General features: G+C 43.5%; 1 protein-coding gene across 1 annotated transcript; it reads left to right on the top strand.

Annotated features, from left to right (window-relative positions):
* Positions 1–1,524: 1,524 nt before the first annotated feature.
* On the top strand, positions 1,525–22,124 carry gucy1b1 (guanylate cyclase 1 soluble subunit beta 1). Its single transcript, XM_053490935.1, has 13 exons — positions 1,525–1,615; positions 1,907–1,980; positions 5,986–6,086; positions 6,569–6,687; positions 7,068–7,265; positions 10,969–11,199; positions 11,370–11,486; positions 11,579–11,712; positions 11,848–12,045; positions 16,664–16,901; positions 19,478–19,618; positions 20,653–20,807; positions 21,148–22,124. The coding sequence occupies exons 1-13, from the start codon at positions 1,613–1,615 to the stop codon at positions 21,266–21,268; spliced, it is 1,830 nt and encodes a 609-aa protein (XP_053346910.1). The 5' UTR covers positions 1,525–1,612; the 3' UTR covers positions 21,269–22,124.
* Positions 22,125–22,541: the final 417 nt, after the last annotated feature.

Raw genomic sequence — 22,541 nt, 5'->3', positions numbered from 1 at the left:
TGATAATCATGTTTTTTTTTTAATTTAATGTTTTAGCTTCATAAAAAAACAGTAGGTTCTACATTCAACCCCTTAAAATTCCATAGCTGCTGAGTTATTTATTCAAATTTATTAATACGTATAGACAAACACTGTTTAAAATAGGCATCTTTTTAATATCATTCTTTTTTTTTGTTTCTATTCATTAAATAAGTAACTTTTTATAAATCAAAGTGACATAAAACCCACTCTAAGGCTAATAAATGTATTTTACGATTTGGGACATTATTAAATACAATACAATATTTATTACAAATAAAGGATGTTTCTCTCTCTGTAAATCACACTGCTGTACAGTTAAAGCGAGGGCACTAAACGCTGTCTGTCACTATGTTTAATCATTCATGTGTATAACTCTATGGTAGATAATGCCATATGCACTGTGTAATGTTTTATATAGACAGTTAGGTTTTGATTGTTGTATAAAGTAGACTATAGGTTTATAGAGTGTGTATTAGGGGCTTCATGTTCACTGGAGGAAACAGCTGGTGTGATGAGGGTGAACACAGCGAGGATTTAACTCATTAATCCCTCATGACATTTAGTAAACTGTATTTATGAGAAAGAACTGAACTGACGCAGATATAACAATTCATCGAGAAACACACACCTTGCCGTAATCCTCGCTCTGTGATGGTGAATTAAACACTGAAAGACGGGGAGGAGCCGAAGGAGCCGAAGTCTGTCACCGCTTTCATATGGACCTTAAAGGGGACGATGGGGGACCAGCAGTGTGTGTGGAGTTTAGGGGGGGCTGAGTATAAATGTTAGAGGGACTAAAGCCCAAAGAGTCCTCCTTTAGAACATACGATCATGTGATTGGAAACCCTCCACGCCTGGCTGTGGTCCAGATTAGAATCAGCTGTGATGTATGTATTTGCATAACTGCATGGAATAAAATCCAGGAAATATATTTGTGTTTCGATTTACAATATGAGCAGCTGTTCACTTTCACTTCAGCGTCTATACGTTATGTTATGGAGATGATGTTATCTCTACATTTGACTGTAAAATGACATTGTTTTGGTCTTGGTTCAGCTTGTGTGTTAAAGAAGCTTTTTAAATCGGTGAAAAACAAGAAGAAATGTGTTAATTGTGTGGCCCACAGGGACGGATGTTCAGAGTTTAGGAAACTTGGAAAATGTTTTGAAAAAACTCTCATAGTGATGATAAAAAACTCTAAATATAATTACATTATAGTTTAAATGTGTTTGAATCCTTATTTAAAAAATAAAACATGATTAATATTCTCTATTCCATAACTTCACTCGTTTACACTGTACTTTATAAAACCACTGACAGAAACAAAAACAACAATAAACAAACAACTGAATAACTAAACTAAATAAAGTGCGCTTTTCCTTTCCCTGGGCCACGCATGCGCACTGTGTCCACCCAGCGCGCGCCGCTCTCTGGTCCTCCTACGTCACGGCGGTCCTGAGCGCTGATTGGCCGCGCGGGCTGTCAGTCACGCGCCTGGGCTCCGGCTGATGGTGGTGGAGCCGCTGCAGCTCGAGACCGGCCGCGTTAATGCGTTTACTGAGCGCGAGCGGATAGAGCGTGACACTGCATCATGGTGAGTAACACAGTGTGTGTGTGTGTGTGTGTGTAACGGGTAGTAATAGTGTACAGATATCATACAGCTGAACATCCTGAGCCATAATAAACCTGATCAGAGCCGGACTGGGATTTATAACCACACACACACACACACACACACTCACGCACACACTCACACACACACTCACGCACACACTCACACACACACACAGAGCCGCCTGATCTCCGCTTTATGTTCAATAATAATAATATGCATTACCCATGGCTGTTAATGTGTGTGTGTGTGTGTGTGTGTGTGTGTGTGCAGTATGGCTTCGTGAACCATGCCCTGGAACTGCTGGTGCTGAGAAATTATGGTCCAGATGTGTGGGAGGACATCAAGTAAGCAAAGCAATAATAAATATATATATAGAATTATAGTTTTATATATATGTGTGTGTGTGTGTCTGTGTGTGTGTGTGTGTGTGTGTGTGTGTTTATTATATATTTATTTATATATTCAATATTGAAGAGTTTGGGTTTAACTGGATGTAGAGCCGAACACTTTCAGACTGTCTGTGTTTAACATCTGGACTGAGGAACATCATCATAAACTGTCTTCTTCCACCATACAGTGTGTTATTTAATGTAGAACATGTTTATACACCCCCCAGCCCCCCAGCCCCCGAGCAAACAGTTACGAGCTTTAATCATATTAGTGATAATTAGTGCAGTGATGATTGAGTTTCAGCTCAACACTTCCTCTAACCGGTGCAGTGAGGAGCTTCTCAGTCCTGATGGTCGTGGAAAAGATGCTACTGTGTGTCAAGCGAAGACAACAACTCAGGAGATGAAGTGGTGAAATGATGAAAGTGTAAAACAGATGATTGAACACTGGAGGGACAGAGCTGAACCCTGAGAGTGGTGGGAGATCACCATCTCTAATACTTTAGAGTCACATGGTAAAACATGTCTAGTAGAAGAGCTGTTGGAGCTGTGTTTACTAGTACACACACACACACACACACACACACACACACAGTGGGATGAGTCCAGATTGAGCCCGATGTTAAGAAAGAGGTTCAACAAAAACCCCACAGAATTAATAGGTTGAGTTTTTATTTTTCACTTTAATATTATTTCATTACTTTATTTCCTTCAGTTGCAGTTTGTTTCGGCTTGCTGTAGTGAAAGTATAAAGAAATGCAGAACATTAAACATTCTTCCATTTGTTTATTTAATGTTATAAGTAGACAATCCTAATGTGGGCGGTGATTTCATAAGCTAAACATGAGCGTAAATGTCAACAGTGTAATTAATTCACATTCCTGCATCATGTTTATTCTACTGGACCCTCAGTAATAACCCTGTACCAGTCAGTAATAACACTGTACCAGTCAGTAATAACACTGTACCAGTCAGTAATAACCCTGTACCAGTCGGTGATAACCCTGTACCAGTCAGTGATAACCCTGTACCAGTCGGTGATAACCCTGTACCAGTCAGTAATAACCCTGTACCAGTCGGTGATAACCCTGTACCAGTCAGTAATAACCCTGTACCAGTCGGTGATAACCCTGTACCAGAGCGTGATGTAGTTCTGTAGTCAGTGTAACTGTACGTAGAATTAATAAATAAAAAATATATCCGGCTTCTCTTTTAAATAAAACCCTTTTTCCCACGACATGAATAACATCAGCTATATTCTGCAGAGACAGATGTTCAGTGTCAGGAAGAGTCAAGTTCAACACACACGCACACACACACATAGGAGATGTTCTCCGTCCTGCAGTGGGTTCTCGACTAAACCCTGTTCCAGTAGGTGATAACCCTGTACCAGTCGGTAATAACCCTGTACCAGTTGGGATGACCCTGTACCAGTCGGTGATGACCCTGTACCAGTCGGTGATGACCCTGTACCAGTCGGTGATGACCCTTTTCCATTCGGTGATGACCCTGTTCCAGTCGGTGATAACCCTGTTCCAGTCGGTGATAACCCTGTACCAGTCGGTGATAACCCTGTTCCAGTCGGTGATGACCCTGTACCAGTCGGTGATGACCCTGTTCCAGTCGGTGATGACCCTGTTCCAGTCGGTGATGACCCTGTACCAGTCGGTGATGACCCTGTACCATTCGGTGATGACCCTGTACCAGTCGGTTATGACCCTGTACCAGTCGGTGATGACCCTGTACCAGTCGGTGATGACCCTGTACCAGTCGGTGATGACCCTGTACCAGTCGGTGAAAACCCTGTACCAGTCGGTGATAACCCTGTACCAGTCGGTGATAACCCTGTTAAAGTCGGTGATAACCCTGTTCCAGTCGGTGTGACCCTGTACCAGTCGGTAAAGACCCTGTACCAGTCGGTAAAAACCCTGTACCAGTCGGTGATAACCCTGTACCAGTCGGTGATAACCCTGTACCAGTCGGTAATAACCCTGTACCAGTCGGTGATAACCCTGTACCAGTCGGTAAAAACCCTGTACCAGTCGGTGATAACCCTGTACCAGTCGGTAAAAACCCTGTACCAGTCGGTGATAACCCTGTACCAGTCGGTAAAAACCCTGTACCAGTCGGTGATAACCCTGTACCAGTCGGTGATAACCCTGTACCAGTCGGTAAAAACCCTGTACCAGTCGGTAATAACCCTGTACCAGTCGGTGATAACCCTGTACCAGTCGGTAAAAACCCTGTACCAGTCGGTGATAACCCTGTACCAGTCGGTAAAAACCCTGTACCAGTCGGTGATAACCCTGTACCAGTCGGTAAAAACCCTGTACCAGTCGGTGATAACCCTGTACCAGTCGGTGATAACCCTGTACCAGTCGGTGATAACCCTGTTAAAGTCGGTGATGACCCTGTTCCAGTCGGTGATGACCCTGTACCAGTCGGTAAAGACCCTGTACCAGTCGGTGATAACCCTGTACCAGTCGGTAAAAACCCTGTACCAGTCGGTGATAACCCTGTACCAGTCGGTAAAAACCCTGTACCAGTCGGTGATAACCCTGTACCAGTCGGTAAAAACCCTGTACCAGTCGGTGATAACCCTGTACCAGTCGGTGATAACCCTGTACCAGTCGGTGATAACCCTGTACCAGTCGGTAAAAACCCTGTACCAGTCGGTGATAACCCTGTACCAGTCGGTGATAACCCTGTTAAAGTCGGTGATGACCCTGTTCCAGTCGGTGATGACCCTGTACCAGTCGGTAAAGACCCTGTACCAGTCGGTGATAACCCTGTACCAGTCGGTGATAACCCTGTTCCAGTCGGTGATAACCCTGTTCCAGTCGGTGATAACCCTGTACCAGTCGGTAAAAACCCTGTACCAGTCGGTGATAACCCTGTACCAGTCGGTAATAACCCTGTTAAAGTCGGTGATAACCCTGTACCAGTCGGTGATGACCCTGTACCAGTCGGTAAAAACCCTGTACCAGTCGGTGATAACCCTGTACCAGTCGGTAATAACCCTGTTAAAGTCGGTGATAACCCTGTACCAGTCAGTAATGACCCTGTTCCAGTCGGTGATAACCCTGTTCCAGTCGGTGATAACCCTGTACCAGTCGGTGATAACCCTGTACCAGAGCGTGATGTAGTTCTGTAGTCTGTGTAACTGTACGTAGAATCAATAAATAAAAAATATATCCGGCTTCTCTTTTAAATAAAACCCTTTTTCCCACGACATGAATAACATCAGCTTTATTCTGCAGAGACCAGATGTTCAGTGTCAGGAAGAGTCAAGTTCAACACACACACACACACACACACATAGGAGATGTTCTCCGTCCTGCAGTGGGTTCTCGACTAAACCCTGTTTTTCATTGTGTATGTGGTCTTTATGTCACTTCCTGCTGTGACTGTATTTACAGTACGACTTGACATTTGCTGTATAAACAGGGTTCTTTACGCCTGTATGGGTTTTTACACTTGACTGTGTGTTTGGAGAAGCTCTGGTATTTATCTCAGCCTGGTTTTATCTGCACCGTGTGGACACTTTCGGCTCTGATTAATGAGATCTGAGCTATTTTTGTGCTGAGAGGTTTTTTTTCCTCTCTGGTGCAGTTTCAGTGCAGCGCCGTGTGTTTGTGTAACACGCTCGTTCATCATCCCACTGTGAATCGGTTCTGTTTCTAGAGATCAGCATTAAACACAGCACACATGTAAAAGATATGCAATACTTACATCTGATCAGTTTTAACCATGATGGAGTTTCTGAACTTACAGTGTAGAGTAGTGTACTGGCTCATGTCCTCCACTGGTGCACATCTGTCCTGCTTTACAGCTGTTTTATTCTGCACCTAGAAATAAAGCTGATCTGTAATAATAATAAATCAGGTCGTGTCAGGTTGTAGCAGTGTAGAGTGTATGAGGGGTGAAGAGAGACAGAGTCACACTCATGTTTTTTCTCAGGCGGGAGGCGCAGGTGGATGTGGAAGGACAGTTCCTGGTCAGAATCATCTACGAGGATGCCAAAACTTATGACCTGGTGGCCGCTGCAAGCAAAGTATTAAGTGAGTTTTACTTTTATTAAAAATAACCTGATAATAGTTTAAAAAAAACATCAATCATAACCATCAGATTGAAAATAACAAAAGCAAAAATGTGTTGAACGTGTTACAGAAATGTTACATAATGTTGAAAAATCTGATGAAATGTTATAACATATAAAATGTTATAATTTTACAGAATTTTACAAAGTTTTATAACTTGTTACTAAACTTTACAAAATGTAATAACTTGCTAAATACAAAACATAACTTATTACAAAACGTTACACAATGATATAATGTTACAAAACTTCACAAAATGTGATAACTTGTTAAAACAAAACAAAACATTATTACTTATTACAAAACTTTACAAAATATAACTTTATAGCGTGACAGTTTTATACATGACCTTCCGCATGAATAATAATATACGTTAGGAAGGTAAAGAGGTGAGAACCTTGAGAGGGACTCGACAGCACGACGTGTGTTTTTGTTTCAAACAGAAATCAATGCCGGTGACATCCTGCAGATGTTCGGGAAGATGTTCTTCGAGTACTGTCAGGAGTCCGGCTACGACACCATCCTGCGTGTGCTCGGCTCCAACGTCCGGGAGTTCCTGCAGGTAAGTCGCAGTTATTTATGTGATTTGAAAAAGACTTGTGTGAGTGATGTAAGTGAAGTACACGGTTAGACTGCTAGCGTGCTAGCGGGAGTGTAAAGATCTGGCTTAGCCATCATCATAAAACACACTGAGGTTTATTTACCGTGAAATTTATTGATGTTGGATAATATCTGCATATTGGAAATGTTACTCTGTAGTAAGTATTGGCACCCCTAACATGCACCAGTGGATCCATTCCATAACTGGGTCAAGCGAGGGGGTGCCAATACTTTGTACACGGTAAGACAAGGACTGCAGTCAGTTCTTTTAACAGTTGTATGAGGATGCAGCTTATAAAAAGACCAGGACGTGTTTAACTGCAGAGGTTTTTCTTCTTTCAGAACCTCGATGCTCTTCATGACCACCTCGGGACCATCTACCCCGGCATGCGCGCGCCGTCGTTTCGCTGCACGGACGCCGAGAAGGGAAGCAGCCTCATTCTGCACTATTACTCCGAGAGAGAGGGACTGCAGGACATTGTCATCGGCATCATCAAGACCGTCGCCCAGCAGATCCACGGCACCGAGATCGACATGAAGGTTCTCTTTCACTCTCATCTCAAGTGTTCTGACTCCACAGTTACTGCACTCACAGCCGCGTTCCCCCCGAGGAGGCGAGTGTCTCAGAAACACCTGGAACTGATGCCTTCACCGGTTTATCACCACAGGTTTAATGCAGGGCTCATGCTGATCTCCCAGAATGCACTGCAGCATCTATTACATCAAAAACTGACATATTAGCTTTTAGATTTAATACGTTTAGATTTAAATTCCATTTTAGATTTAATATCTATTTAATATATAGCCAATATTTATATAACTAAATATTAAATTAGAAAATGAATCTTCTAATAGAACAAATTTATTTCAAGCTTAAAAGTATTCAGTATGCCTAGAAATAATATTAATAATCATATATTCTTATATAATATTCCTACTTGTATTGTAGGAAACACTTAACCACACTGACTCATTATCAGCTTTCCAAAGGGACAGAAAAAGGACAAAATGTCCTGGCACTGGAGCAGAGAGATGAATGTTCCACCTGGTACAAACATCACCTGCTCTGTAATACTTTTCACTGTCCCATAATCACTGCAGTCATTTCTTGCACATGTCCTGATGATTCAGTACAGCAGAAGACATGGGAGAGGTTTGACTGCAAAACTCTATTTTGTGGACTTTTAATATTACCCGGAAATTATTGTCCTGAGACTCACAGGGTCGTCTAGAACAAAACTTTGAGCACTTTGAAGCGTGAACGTCCATATTTCATCAACACGTCCAAAAAGAGCCAGTCACATGACTTCTCTAAGTTTGGATTGTTAGAGAATGTTGAAGGCAGGAGAAAGGAGTTTAACAGTGTGAGAGCCGCTGCAGTTTCCCCAGCACTCATGGACTTCTGTAGTGTTTCATGTACTGCAATGAGACTGATAGGGGACGAGGCTGTTGATGCTGTAACCTGCAGGAACCCAATCTCGTCCAAATTTACCGCCAGTGACTCGCTACATAATCACAATCACAGCATGAGTTTATTCTATTATTACGTTTATATTAAATTGGAGGCTGATTTATTAATCGGGACAAACCCGTGTGAGGTGGAGTTATAGCGTTCAGAAAAATCTCAATATAGCAAAAACAGTTGACACTGATAAAATCAAAACTATTTGGACTTTTTTATGTAAACAGTTTGTAACAATTCTTGATTCATTTAAAAAAATTCTCAAAACAGACGGAATGGATTTATCTGATTTTGCAGTGAAACTCTACACAGTGTATCAGTACGTGTGGAATGACGTCGCACACGTTTCTTCTGCCCCGTGGTTCTCTATACCTCAGGCTGGACAGAGTCGCGTCCTGTCCTCCGTGTCCTCGCCGTGGGTCTTTATCACCAGTCTGGTGACAAACTCCGCCTCCTGCACTGCCACTGAGACCACTTCATCACCATAGCAACCACGCAAAACTTATCTTTCCATATTCTAATCGGCTGATAAATGGGTTTACATTGCTGTATCCATCGTGTGTGTGTGTGTGTGTGTGTGTGTGTGTGTGATTTAAATCACTTATTAATTGAATTAATGAAGATGAACATTTCCCTTGTTCTGCTGCCACACACCCCGTGTTTAATTCACACCTTCATTAATCTTTACCAAAAATAAGGATTATAAAATCCAGGCAGAAAAAAGATGAATTAATAATTAATGAAATATTATGAATTAAGTGTAAATATTAAACATTACTGATTAATATCACTAATCGATGAGTTAGCGCAGTGTTAATGCTGTGTGAGCTTCACTTCAAACACATCACACTCGTCTCATCACCAGCTCAGGATCAGTCTATTACACTCACGGTTTTTATAGAGACTCTCCCAGATCGTGTCTGTGTGTCTGCCTGCGTGTCTGCCTGCGTGTCTGTGTGTGTGTGTGTGTGTGTGTGTGTGTGATGATCATAAAGAAGAGGACAAGACAATTCTCCGTCTCAGACGATGAGATCATTCTCCTGTCACATCGTTTATTTCGTAAAGAAGGGACAAAAAACTAATTATATCTCAGACCCCATACTGTTCCTCACACACACACACACACACACACACACACACATTAGTGTGAAATGAGCAAACAAAAACGACAGAACCTCCAAATCTAACACTCCTCTGGGTGATAAAACATTAGCCACGGTCGTCATGGCGACTGCAGGGAGACGACACGCCGGATTGACGTCAGAGAACATGGTCTGGATCTGAGCAGAACACTCACACACACACACACACACACACACACACACACACACACACACAGGTTTATTATCTAGTGTTATATACATACATTCCTATAGTATACGACTCAACTGCAGTGATTTGGGATTCTAACCGGATTAAACCAGTTTCAGCGAGTCACATGACCTGCAGCGCGCCGACACGTGGAGCTTCATCCTCTCTCCTCATCTCATGATCTCCAGTAACCTGATTAACAGATCTCATTATATTTACTAATGACTCGCTCGTTATCTCACAAGTACAAACTGGGTGAGGTTTCCTACCTTCAGAGTAGATCAGATCAGATCAGATTGGATTAGATCAGATCAGATCAGATTACATTACATCAGATCAGATCAGATCGAATTAGATCAGATCAGATTGGATTAGATCAGATCATATTAGATTTGATTAAATCAGATCAGACCAAATTAGATCAGATTAGATTACATTAGATTAGATTACATTAGATCAGAGGAGATCAGCTCATATTAGATTAGATTAGATCAGATTAGATTAGATTACATTACATTACATTACATTACATTAGATTGCATTGGATTATATTAGATCAGATTAGATTACATCAGATTAGATCAGAGTAGATCAGATTAGATCGCATTGGCTCATATTAGATCAGAGTAGATTAGATTGGATCAGCCTTTATACAGTAGACACTGATGTTGTCGGATTAGACGTGAATTCAGATATTCAACTTGTTACTGTTTGTAAATGTTTGGATGCCTTTTGGTTCTCTTTAGTGTCTCATGTCGGATGTGTTTCAGACTTTATTAGTACATAAACCTCTATGTGTCTCTCTCTCTCTCTCACACACACACACACACACACACACACACACACCTCAGTGTTATATACATGTTTATTGTATGGTTTAACATAAGCCCTAAACTAGTGGGCAGGAAATATTACAATAAACATCTAATCTAAGGTGTGTGTGTGTGTGTGTGTGTGTGTGTGTGTGCACGATGCAGTACATATGGGAATCCCCAGTCACGCCCCAATACGATATTATCACGAGACCTCGGTGCTGATTCCATTAAAACGTGGATTCTTATACGTATTTTATAAATATCATGATTGTTCTTGATTTTATTACAAATTTAAACCTTTTTAAAAGTTTAATAAGTAATTAAATGTATCTCATTCCGTATAAAATGAGTTTTCCCTGTTAAAACCCAAACACAGCGTTTAAACACCATCTTGTTATTTATTGCTATACTGATAATAATTCCAGTGGATGATGTAAGGGGGGTACGCGCGGGCGTGTCCAACACCTCCAAGGTCTCGTCCACCAAAGCCTCCAAAGGCTGATCAGCTGATCACAGGCCACGCCCACGGGCCACGCCCACTCACACTGAACCCCAGACGAGTCTGATCTCTGACCGAGCGAGCGTCTCATCTCTAATGGAACTGTAATTAATATAGTGGTAATAATAATGGCGCCTGGTGCGGGTTCCCCGGCAGGTGATTCAGCAGAAGGGTGAGGAGTGTGACCACATCAAGTTCCTGATCGAGGAGAAGGATGAGGAGGAGGAGGCCTGCTATGAAGATCTGGACGGCTTCGAGGAGAACGGCACTCAGGAGACGCGCATCAGCCCCTACACCTTCTGCAAGGCTTTCCCTTTCCACCTGATGTTCGACAAAGACCTCGTGCTCACTCAGTGTGGAAACGCCATCTTCAGAGTGCTGCCGCAGGTCAGGAACCATCTCAGAAATATTGGCACCCTCCAGGAGCAGTAAAGTAACTCATGAGAGCTTTATTTATAAAGAGGACTCAGAGCTCTCTAATTGTGATTGATTTATTTATAATTCATTAATGATTAATGTTGTGTGTGTGTGTGTGTGTGTGTGTGTGTGTGAGACAGCTGCAGCCTGGCGTGTGTTGTTTGCCCTCTGTGTTCTCCCTGGTGCGACCTCACATTGACTTCAGTTTCCATGGCATCCTGTCTCACATCAACACCGTGTTTGTGCTCCGGAGCAAGGTGGGTGTGGCCAAGACAACGAGAGGGGGTGTGGCTAATCCACCTGTGTCTTTAAAGTATTACACTGTGTGTGTGTGTGTGTGTGTGTGTAGGAGGGTCTGCTGAACGTGGAGAGCGCGGAGTGTGAGGACGAGCTGACAGGGACGGAGATCAGCTGCCTCAGGCTTAAAGGCCAGATGATTTCCCTCCCCGAGACCGAGAACATCCTGTTCCTCTGCTCCCCCAGGTTCTCCTCTCTCTCTCTCTCTCTCTCTCTCTCTCTCTCTCACTGAACCTCATGACCTTGATGGATAAGCCATGACCAGAGTGTGAGAGTGTGAGCTGACGTGTGTGTATCCGTGCTCTAATCCCGTCCCGTCAGTGTGATGAACCTGGACGACCTGACCCGGAGGGGGCTGTACCTGAGCGACATCCCGCTGCACGACGCCACGCGCGACCTGGTGCTGCTAGGAGAGCAGTTCCGCGAGGAGTACAAGCTGACGCAGGAGCTGGAGATCCTGACCGACCGGCTGCAGCACACACTCAGGGCCCTGGAGGACGAGAAGAAGAAGACGGACAGGTCGGTCCTGTAGAGTGTACAGAGACACATGGAGCTGAGATACACACACACACACACACACACACACACACACACAGTGTAATACTTTAAAGTTCAGATAAACCCCGCCCTCTGTGTTGTGATTGGTTACAAGACCCCGGTCTGATCTGTGATTGGTCAGTGGTGTTACTGCATTACAGAGCTCCTTCTTCAGACAGGAGGGAGAGCAGGAGGGTGTTTGTTCTCACTGAGTTACTGATGAGAAACGGAAGAGACATTTACCTCCTGGAAACTCGTCACGCCCCCTAGTGTTACCCCCACGTGGGGCAAACACACACACGGGAAGATTATATTTATCCCAACAGATCACATGTTTACACGGATAATATTTACCTATTGAACAGATTATAAAAAGTTTACACCCCCTCCCATGCAGATCGGGCCGGATCGGGTCAGACTGCTTCCACTGACGTCACATAATGCAGTTTATACGATTCTGTTACAGCCGAACCACAACATACGAGTGTAATCCGTTCCGGAGGCGAGTTTTAAAAATGAAAATATATGTATTGTAAATCGCATTGTCATCATAAATTAAACCAATATTACCACTCTCCAACACTATAATCATATTTTTTTTACATATAAAACATTTAGGAAAGACATGTCAATGAAATAAATTATGAAATAAATAAACATTAGAACTCATTTAAGCTTAATTTATGATTCCTCTTGATACCGGCTGCTTTAAAACCAAACTGAAAGTGTCTCCTTTTTTTTCTTGATACCGTTCCTGGGATACACAGTGCGTGTCTTCACTAAATCCTACACAAAATGCAAAAAAACTAAAAACTAGGGTGAGGGTATACGTAAGGGTAAGGGTACAGTACGTATACTACACTTATACACATATACTCACTTCACTTAGCTTTACACTGACATAAACAAGGTTTCAGCGGCTTCCAGACGTACTGCACGCGCAACTCAGCCAACATTTGGTTCGGTTCGGTGTGGTTTGGTTCGGTCTGGTCTGGTCTGGTCTGGTTCAGTTCGGTCAGGTTTGGTTCGGTGTGGTTTGGTTCAGTCTGGTCTGGTTCAGTTCAGTTCGGTCTGGTCTGGTCTGGTCTGGACTGGTCTGGTCTGGTCTGGTCTGGTCTGGTCTGGTTTGGTCTGGTTTGGTTTGGTTTGGTCTGGTTTGGTCGGTCTGGTCTGGTTCAGTTCAGTTTGGTTTGGTCAGGTTCGGTTCGGTCTGGTCTGGTCTGGTTTGGTTCGGTCTGGTCTGGTCTGGTCTGGTTTGGTTTGGTCTGGTCTGGTCTGGTCTGGTCTGGTTCGGTTCGGTTCGGTCTGGTCTGGTTTGGTTCGGTCTGGTCTGGTTCGGTTCGGTTTGGTCTGGTTCGGTCTGGTCTGGTCTGGTCTGGTTTGGTCTGGTTCGGTCTGGTCTGGTTTGGTCTGGTTCGGTTCGGTTCGGTCTGGTCTGGTCTGGTCTGGTCTGGTTTGGTTTGGTCTGGTCTGGTTCGGTCTGGTCTGGTTTGGTCTGGTCTGGTTTGGTTTGGTTTGGTCTGGTTTGGTCGGTCTGGTCTGGTTCAGTTCAGTTCGGTTTGGTCAGGTTCGGTTCGGTCTGGTCTGGTCTGGTCTGGTTTGGTTTGGTCTGGTTCGGTTCGGTCTGGTCTGGTTTGGTCTGGTTCGGTTCGGTCTGGTCTGGTCTGGTCTGGTTTGGTTCGGTCTGGTCTGGTCTGGTCTGGTCTGGTTCGGTTCGGTTCGGTTTGGTCTGGTTCGGTCTGGTCTGGTCTGGTCTGGTTTGGTCTGGTTCGGTCTGGTCTGGTTTGGTCTGGTTCGGTTCGGTTCGGTCTGGTCTGGTCTGGTCTGGTCTGGTCTGGTCTGGTTTGGTTTGGTCTGGTCTGGTTCGGTCTGGTCTGGTTTGGTCTGGTTTGGTTCGGTCTGGTCTGGTTTGGTCTGGTCTGGTTCAGTTCAGTTTGGTTTGGTCTGGTTCGGTCTGGTCTGGTCTGGTCTAGTCTGGTCTGGTTCAGTTCGATTCGGTCAGGTTCGGTTCGGTCTGGTCTGGTCTGATTTGGTCACTCGTATGCTAAAAATGCTTTGTATGCCAAGACAAGTCAGTATAAGTATCTGTCCAGTGAGGTCCAGAGAACTTCAAAGCACTTTCTGTAAGTGGCTCCGTATATGAGCGTCTTCCAAATGCCCAAATGTAAATGTGTAAATGTAAATCCTTCACAATTTGAGTTTGAGGTCACTGGAGATCTTCTCCTTCAGAACGTGAGGAACAGAGTTTATTCTCTTTCCACTCGTTATATTTCTTGGTTCTGTAGATGTTTGGTCTTTCTGCAGTAACGTCACGGACGCAATGCTTTTGTCTTTTGAAAATAAGCCTCGGTTTCGCTCTGCTGGAAATCAGTCTGCTTCAACACACAAACACAGCCGCACGTGTGTGTGTGTTAGACATGTTTATATAGCAGACAGTGTGTGGAGCGTGGGGTTTAAAGATGGACGAAACCCAGCAGAGAGGTTTTAAAGCACGACGATAAAAACTGAACATGTGATAAACTGATGGAGTAATGAGTGTGTTGGAGAGAACACTGAGGCTGGGGTGTATTTATTACTGATCACGAGGCTTCTGGAGAGAAGGACGCGGTTGTGGACGGGTTTTTTATTTAAAAAGCTCTCCTGAAGGTTTTATCACAGAGACACACACACCTGAGACTGAGATCTAAACCGTCCGATGTGGCCGCGCTATCACACCAGCGTCTGTCGGCTTTAGTTATCCAGAAGCTCGACTGCAATGCTGTGTGAGAGGAGACGCTTTAACACATGGTGCTGTGTCGTGTCCCCGAGTTGTCCCCGCGCGGAGACATTAGGGCGTGGTTGTGATGAGAGTGCACCCGGGCCACATCCAGACGTCAGTGTTTTTGCTTTAATGAAATTACAGATTTGTATTGAGATGGAGAGCTGAGGGTTCTGACCTCACAACCTTCTGATTAAACTAATTATCACCATAATCACTGTTTTAATCCTTAAACAAAAGTCGTTCTGATCTCCGTCATTAGCGTTAACGCGTCTGATTACAGAAATAAAATAATCAGAACATTAATGATAATAATCCTGTTTAGTCAGAGTTTAAGCATAGGAGTGTGTGTGTGTGTGTGTGCTGGGGTTGTAGACGCTCACACACTGCGACTTGGTGATAACGGTTTTTAACAAAGCGCCTGCAGGAAGGTGTTTACGTGTCTCTTATCAGCACCAGCAGGATCTCTGGGCCGCGTCTGGGGATTTAAACACAGCCTCCCGCCGCGCACTCGCTCTCCAGCACGTATTCAGCCTGAGAGAGCGCAGACGCGATGGGGAGAGCGTGAGTGTGTGTGCGAATCCATCACGTTAAGGTTTGTGTCAAAACTCCGTTTAATTCTGTTTAATCTCATTTTTATAGTCGAAACACAAAGATAAGGTTTTTAAACTGCAGGATTAGGAAGAGACTGAACGTGTGGAGGAAAAACGTCTTAAATATTCAACAGCAGGTTACAGAGTCACGTGTTACTGTTTAATATTTGCAGCAATGACGCTGCAGATTAGTGTGAATTTTATTCAAAAATATAATTTAAAAACATATAAAAATAATCTTTTTACTTAATCTGTAAGATCCTGGAGAACTTTTGGAGATCGTTGAAGTTCAGAACATTTACGTCTTTTTAAAGATAAAATAAATACTCGGAGTACTTATCCATACTCTTATTCATCCCATCATAGTTTAAATGTATTAATACTGTGGATCCTGTAAATTAATAAATAAAATAAGAACATTAAACGAATGTGAATTTATTCTCAGATTATACTGGGTTCACTTCCTCCTTCTGGTCTGTGAGGGTCTGTGACGCAGGTCATGTTTTTATACGAGGCTCTGCTGCTCCGATCTCCATCACATAACTGAAAGACACTGAGATATTCTGGAGGTTTGACGCGGGCGCTGGCGTCTCCCCCCGAGCAGCTGATTTGTATGCAGGAGGAGCCGCGGATTGTGGGAATGTGCCGTGACAAAGCCAGCTCATTATGTAATGCGTTGCGGACGTTTCAGACTAACAAGCTGACCTGCGACGGTTTCTATAGCAACCTCTCCTCCATTTTTATCATAAAGCTTGAATGTACGCGGCGGTGTGTAGCCACGCCGCCGGTCTCGAGTCGTTGAACACACTGAGTTTGTGTACAGAGGATGACTCCAGGCAGCATCTCCTCACCGCTATGCATCTGAATCCAGCCTTCAGCTTATTTCTGGAAGCGACTCGGCGTTTATCAGCTCGTTTGCATGAAACAGATGTGAAGAAAAGTCTACACTTGAACAAACAACAATGTCTAATAGGGTCATTAGGATAATGAGCTCTCGTCATCGCGGCTAATTAATTTCTCTTGTTTAGCTCCTGCGAGTCTGAATCATTTTATATCGCCTCGTTTACCGCATGTCCATCTTAGGAAATCTCCCCGAGGCTCGAATTCAGCTCACTAATTAAACCCCTAAATCACGGTATTACAGTTTGGCAGCAGTGACACCAGTGCACTATTCGATTCAGATAGTTTGCACATTTCATCAGTCTTTCGATAAGTAAAAGCAGTTGTTTGGCTGGTTTCTGTCTTTTAGGTTGTTGTACTCGGTTCTCCCGCCGTCGGTAGCTAACGAGCTGCGCCACAAACGTCCGGTTCCCGCCAAACGCTACGACAACGTCACTATCCTGTTCAGTGGTATCGTGGGATTCAACGCGTTCTGCAGCAAACACGCCTCGGCCGAGGGAGCCATCAAAATCGTCAACCTTCTCAATGACATCTACACCAAGTTCGACATTCTGACTGACTCGCGTAAGAATCCGTACGTCTACAAGGTAAGTCACGAACATTCTCACGAAACAACACGTTTATCAAAATGATCGTAAAGTTCTCTCAGACTTTTGACGATTAATTAGTATTTACTGAAAACTTTTTCATGTTTAATTCATGTTTGTCGAATAGTATAAAATATAAATACTACTAAGTTTGTTACAAGTGCATTAAAGTTTACTGGCAAATCGAAGTGAAGTACAAATATATCAAAGTTTACTGAAAATTCATTCATGTTTCCTACAACATGTCAAAGTTAACTGCAAAAATAATAAAGTGTTCTGCAAATGAAGCTTTAGTGTAAATATTTTAAGGTTCACAACAAACTTATCAAACTTTATAGCAAATTTACATTTTTTTACTATAAACCTATTAAATTAATTACACCAATACAAGTTAAGTTCAAGTTTAAGTTTAATGCAAAGTTTATAAAGTTTTCTGCAAATCAAAGTTAACTACAAATGGATTAAAGTTTACTGAAAAATCATTAAAGTTTACTATAAACTTGTCAAGGATTACTGCAAAATTACAAAAAAGCATAAAGTTATAAAGGAAAGTTATTAACCTTTACTACAAACCTAACAACATTTCCTGGCAGTTCAAAGGTAACAGCAAATAAATTACAGTTTAATGCAAATCTACCTACAAATTTATTAACTACAACTGAAGACTTTTCTTCCAACTTAAAAGAAATACTGTTCCCCCGTGGTGAACCCATGTGATGAGACGTGGTTTGGATGGATTTTAAGCTTCACAGCCAACAAGGCTAAAAACCAAATCATGAGGTCTAATGAAGTGTATGTTGACCTGTAAGACATGTTTGAGGAAGGAAAGTGAAGTTGCCAGAGATTCTTGAAGAACAACGTGGAGACTGCGACTGAGGAAAAGTGCTTCAGTTTGGTCAGAAGCTGCCACGTTAAGGCCTTTATGGTACAAAGGTACAAACCGTTCCTCGGTGAAAATACATCACTGCTGGAGTTTCAGTCTAAAGCTTTTCAAAGGGTTTTGTGATCAGAAGAAACGTGATTCTGTCATGTAGTAACATTGCATTTGGAGAAAACCAGGCAACATCAATCATCTGCAGATCCATCCCTGAGGTTTAGCTTGTTAGCGGCAGCATCATGTTGTGGAGAAGATCAGGAAGTGTCTGATTGACTCTGGAGCAGATCGGCGTTGGGAGACGGGCCGGAAGAAAGACCATCATGTAGGACCTCACACGGTGGAGACGTCTGAGACAGACGGGACCACTCCGGAGCTTGTCCATCTTTAGACGGAGACTGAACGAGCAACTTGTGGTTTTATTAATAGCGCAGATTTCAGTCTGCTTTCTGAAGTCCGCACGTCTGCACTGTTATTAGAGTGAAGTGGAGTCTAAACTTAGACACTTTAGTCAAATATGCTGAAAGGTGACTGAGAGTAATGCTCGGACCACTGCGGTTCTGTAGCACAGGACAAGATAAAGTCTGATTAATAGCTTCATTAACAACATGAACTTTAAATAAACTAAATGAGTCAGACTTTAAATCCGAGATAAACGAGCATTCGGCTGATACTTTATCTCAAAAACAGTCATATATAAAATATGAACCCAAAATATTCTATCCAGTTTATGAGCCTGATTTCTATTTTAAAGCTCTGTGCTCCACAGCGCCAGTGTGTGTGTGTGTGTGTGTGTGTGTGTGTGTGTGCAGAAAGATGGCCTCCTAATTTATGTGCCAGCCTTTCAGACAGGAATGCACTTTAAACTAGACGACAGAAGCAGGGCGCTCGCTTTCGAGGCTCTCTCACCAAAAACAGTAATATTTACTTTAGACTCTGAGTGTCTCGGTGGTCCTGCGGGTTTACGGTGTCTTCGACAGACGCGGTCACAAAAAAGACGTGTGTTTAAAGTGTGGGTCTGGAGCCGATTCGCTTATTTTAGTTATACGAGCGGCTCTGAAACATCACCACGTGTCGAGGCTCCGTTGGTGCTCAGCGGAATTTTACTGCCATTCTGTTATTATAGACGTCCGATCGAGCGCTCACATGACATCCAGTGAGGGGTTTATATCCATGAGGAACGCAGGACGGAGAACCGTGAGCAACAGCTGAGTGACATAAACAGGAACAATCCTGAGCTACAGGAAATAACAGTCGACATGCTTTTATTAACCAGCAGAAATGGGTTACACCTGAAGATACCTGAAGATCTCCAAACCTCACGCGGACGATGGTTCTGACCCACAGATCGGATCAGTTTAACGGATCAGAAATACAATTTTACTTCTAATTCATTACTTAAAGAACTTATAAAACACTCACCCAGACTAAACTTTTGTCCATGGTCATACATAAAACAAAATTCAACATGTCCCGATCATATAACTAAATATTCACTGCTCTGCTGTAAAATTAAAGGCACTACAGTATATGAGCCATGATAAGGGACATGATGATGCTTTTATTTTATTCTACTTATTTTTGATGATGCAGAAATGTTCATGAACTGAATTTATTACTGTTAATAATATTGATAGAAACATGTGGGCTCATTATAATTATCATTATGGAATGTATTGCGTGTGTCGCGTGTCTTGTCCAGGTGGAGACGGTGGGTGATAAGTACATGACGGTGAGCGGACTCCCGGAGCCCTGCACTCACCACGCCAAGTCCATCTGTCACCTGGCGCTGGACATGATGGAGATCGCGGGACAGGTGAAGGTGGACGAGGAGCCTGTGCAGGTGGGTGTAGATTAATTCCATCTCTCCAAAGAAAACAAGAACATCCACACACTCTTACAAATCTTCAAGGTTCTATAGATGAAGTTATTTCTTTATTCTTCCTCATGGAGACTAAGAGGCTGTTAAGTTGCGTTGGATTTCATGCAGGAAAAGAACTTTTTAATGAGGTCATGTGAAGGTCATGGTGATGGACCCAGATCACTGATCCTGATGGAGCTCCAGGCTGCAGTGAGACAGGAGGAGACTCTCAGCCTCAGTAGAAAACACAGACTGATTAAATCTCGCTCCGACGGCGGTGCGTGATCGTACATGTTTAGGCTGCGCGAGGCAAAACCGTATCCCAGCAACTTCACAGCAGAGCGCTCTGACAGAGCCAGTGTGTGTGTGTGTGTGTGTGTGTGTGCAGGTCATGCTGGAGGTCAGTATAGCTTCGATTGGTTTAGATATTTGGTGGTGATGTATGTCCAGTCTCTCTCTCTCTCTCTCTCTCTAAACGCTTCTCCTCTCCAGCTGGTGGTCAAATGACAAATGGAGCCGACGCCCACTCCGCTTGTGTCACTGTTGCTAGCGCTACATAACCAAATATCAGCATTATTCAGGTCTAACACCAGCCGCGCAGAACAGAGCTCAGGGAATAACAGCAGAGACTCCGTTAGCGCTCTAGAACTTTAGAACCACAAGAAAACTCGTTTCATTTCATTTGACTCAATATTTGATTAAAACACTGACTCGTGCTGACGTCTAAGCTTTTAAACACTTCACCTGGTTATAAGATGTAGAGTATAAAGAGTGTTAAATGATGTAATAATTGTAAACTCGGCTAATAACAGGAGATGAACAGTTTCATAATCTTGTACTTGGTTTACTTTATAACATGGAATATTAAATTCAAAGCATCGTAGTCTAAATTATTCCATGTTTTCCATCACATGCAGTGATTTCATCCTGCGCACACACACACACACACACACACACACACACTCTGGAGGACACACCCCGTTAAACATACACCACTATTAAACGTGTTTCCTCAGATCACCATCGGCATCCACACTGGGGAGGTGGTGACAGGGGTCATAGGTCAGAGGATGCCTCGCTACTGCCTGTTCGGGAACACGGTGAACCTGACGAGCCGCACCGAGACCACGGGCGAGAAGGGGAGGATCAACGTGTCCGAGTTCACGTACAGGTGAGCGTCTGTGTAGAATAAAACACTAACGCGGCGTGACACGTGACGGCGGTGTGAGGGTCACGTTCACGTTTAAACTTCTTCATCCCTCTGCGTGGGACGGGACATGGGGCGGGACATGGGGTGGGACGGGGGAGGGGACGTGGGAGGGGACGTGGGGCGGAGACACGGCGCCTGAGGGATGAACTGCTCCTCCACTGTCCCACACCATGCTGTACCTCATGTGTGTGTTTAACGCCTCCTGAGATCCAGATGCAGTTAGGTGTTATCTTCTCTGTCTCTCTGTCTCTCTGTCTCTGTGTGTGTGTGTGTGTGTGTGTGTGTGTTGTCGTCCCCTCAGGTGTTTACAGTCGGTGGAGAACGCTGATCCTCAGTTCCACCTGCAGTACCGAGGCCCTGTGACCATGAAGGGCAAGAAGGAGCCGATGAAGGTGTGGTTCCTGTCCCGGAGAACGCCGTAGACGCGGATGTCCCCGTCTTATCCAAGAAACAAGTCTCACTGTAGTAATTAGTTTACAGTCACGCTACAGTACCAGTGTTTCATGTTGTTGTATTTGGTGGAGAACTTCACGACCCTGTGTTTAACCCCGTTCTCTAACGAGCAGCTGTTTGTGGTCCTCAGCAGATTATTATAAATGTCTATAAAAGTGTAAAACGATCCGAAGCTAACGATAAAGCCAATATTTTCTCATATTTATATCTGTTTAACAGAATGCTTTGTATTTAAGGGGTTTTAGAAATGACAGGTGCAGAGTAGATCACTGATTATTATTTATTCCTTTAGTTCGTTATAATCGAGAGTTTATGGCCAGAAGGAGACGAAGACGAAGTCAGGCCTCAGTTCATGTGTTTAGTGGCTTCACATTTATATTTATATTATATATAACTGTACACTGATCAGCCATAACAATAACACCAGCTCCAGGTCCATAACACTGTAGATCAGTTACACCTACTCAGCCACGCCCACGCCCCGCCCACACCCCGCCCCACCCCGTCCACAAACCCCCCAGATCTCAATCCCATCCAGCTCTATGGAGTAAACGGGACAAACACATCCGGTCCACAGCGGAGCCACGCCCTGAGAGTCGCCCAGTGACCCCCAAACCTGGTGGTTTTAATGTTATGGCTGATCGGTGTATATCATAAACAGTATTTAGTGTGTGTGTGTGTGTGTTTATATCTGGACTTTATATAATATTTTAGATGATTTGTGTGCAGACACACACACACACACACACACACACACACAGTGTTATAATGTCTGTATACTATACACTGAGCATTAAGACTTTAACAATCTGTTTGGTACACGCTGTGGCATACATTTTTATATAATAATAATAATAAACATTAATTATTACTATTTTTACATTTTATTGATTATTCCTGCAGATTGAAGAGAGAAAAGATTAGAAAAAATATGAACCTCCAGTAAGGAGTAAAAAAATCCTCAGCCTGAATCCCAAAATACTCACCATGGCTCTACACACACCTCCTTTACCTCCCACATGTATTGGCACAGGCACACACACACACACACACACACACACACACACACACACACACACACACACACACACAGCATTAATATTTGCCTTGTACATCTATTGCCCTGCAGTGTTTTCTGTATTGAAGCAGACGTGATGTTTCAGGTCATTACACGTTCAGTAAACACGAACATTTTACTAACACGTGATAATCCACCGCGCGTCGGTGACGAGCCCGTGTGGA

This window comes from Clarias gariepinus, unplaced genomic scaffold (assembly GCF_024256425.1).
Source record: "Clarias gariepinus isolate MV-2021 ecotype Netherlands unplaced genomic scaffold, CGAR_prim_01v2 scaffold_35, whole genome shotgun sequence".
Classification (NCBI taxonomy): domain Eukaryota; kingdom Metazoa; phylum Chordata; class Actinopteri; order Siluriformes; family Clariidae; genus Clarias; species Clarias gariepinus.
The sequence above is the reverse complement of the archived record's forward strand: the minus strand, read 5'-3'. Positions and strand labels throughout refer to the sequence as shown.

Coding starts and splice junctions, on each gene's coding strand:
- gucy1b1 (XM_053490935.1), top strand. Junction 6,688..7,067: donor ACGTCCGGGAGTTCCTGCAG/GTAAGTCGCAGT, acceptor TTCTTCTTTCAG/AACCTCGATGCTCTTCATGA. Junction 11,487..11,578: donor TGTTTGTGCTCCGGAGCAAG/GTGGGTGTGGCC, acceptor GTGTGTGTGTAG/GAGGGTCTGCTGAACGTGGA.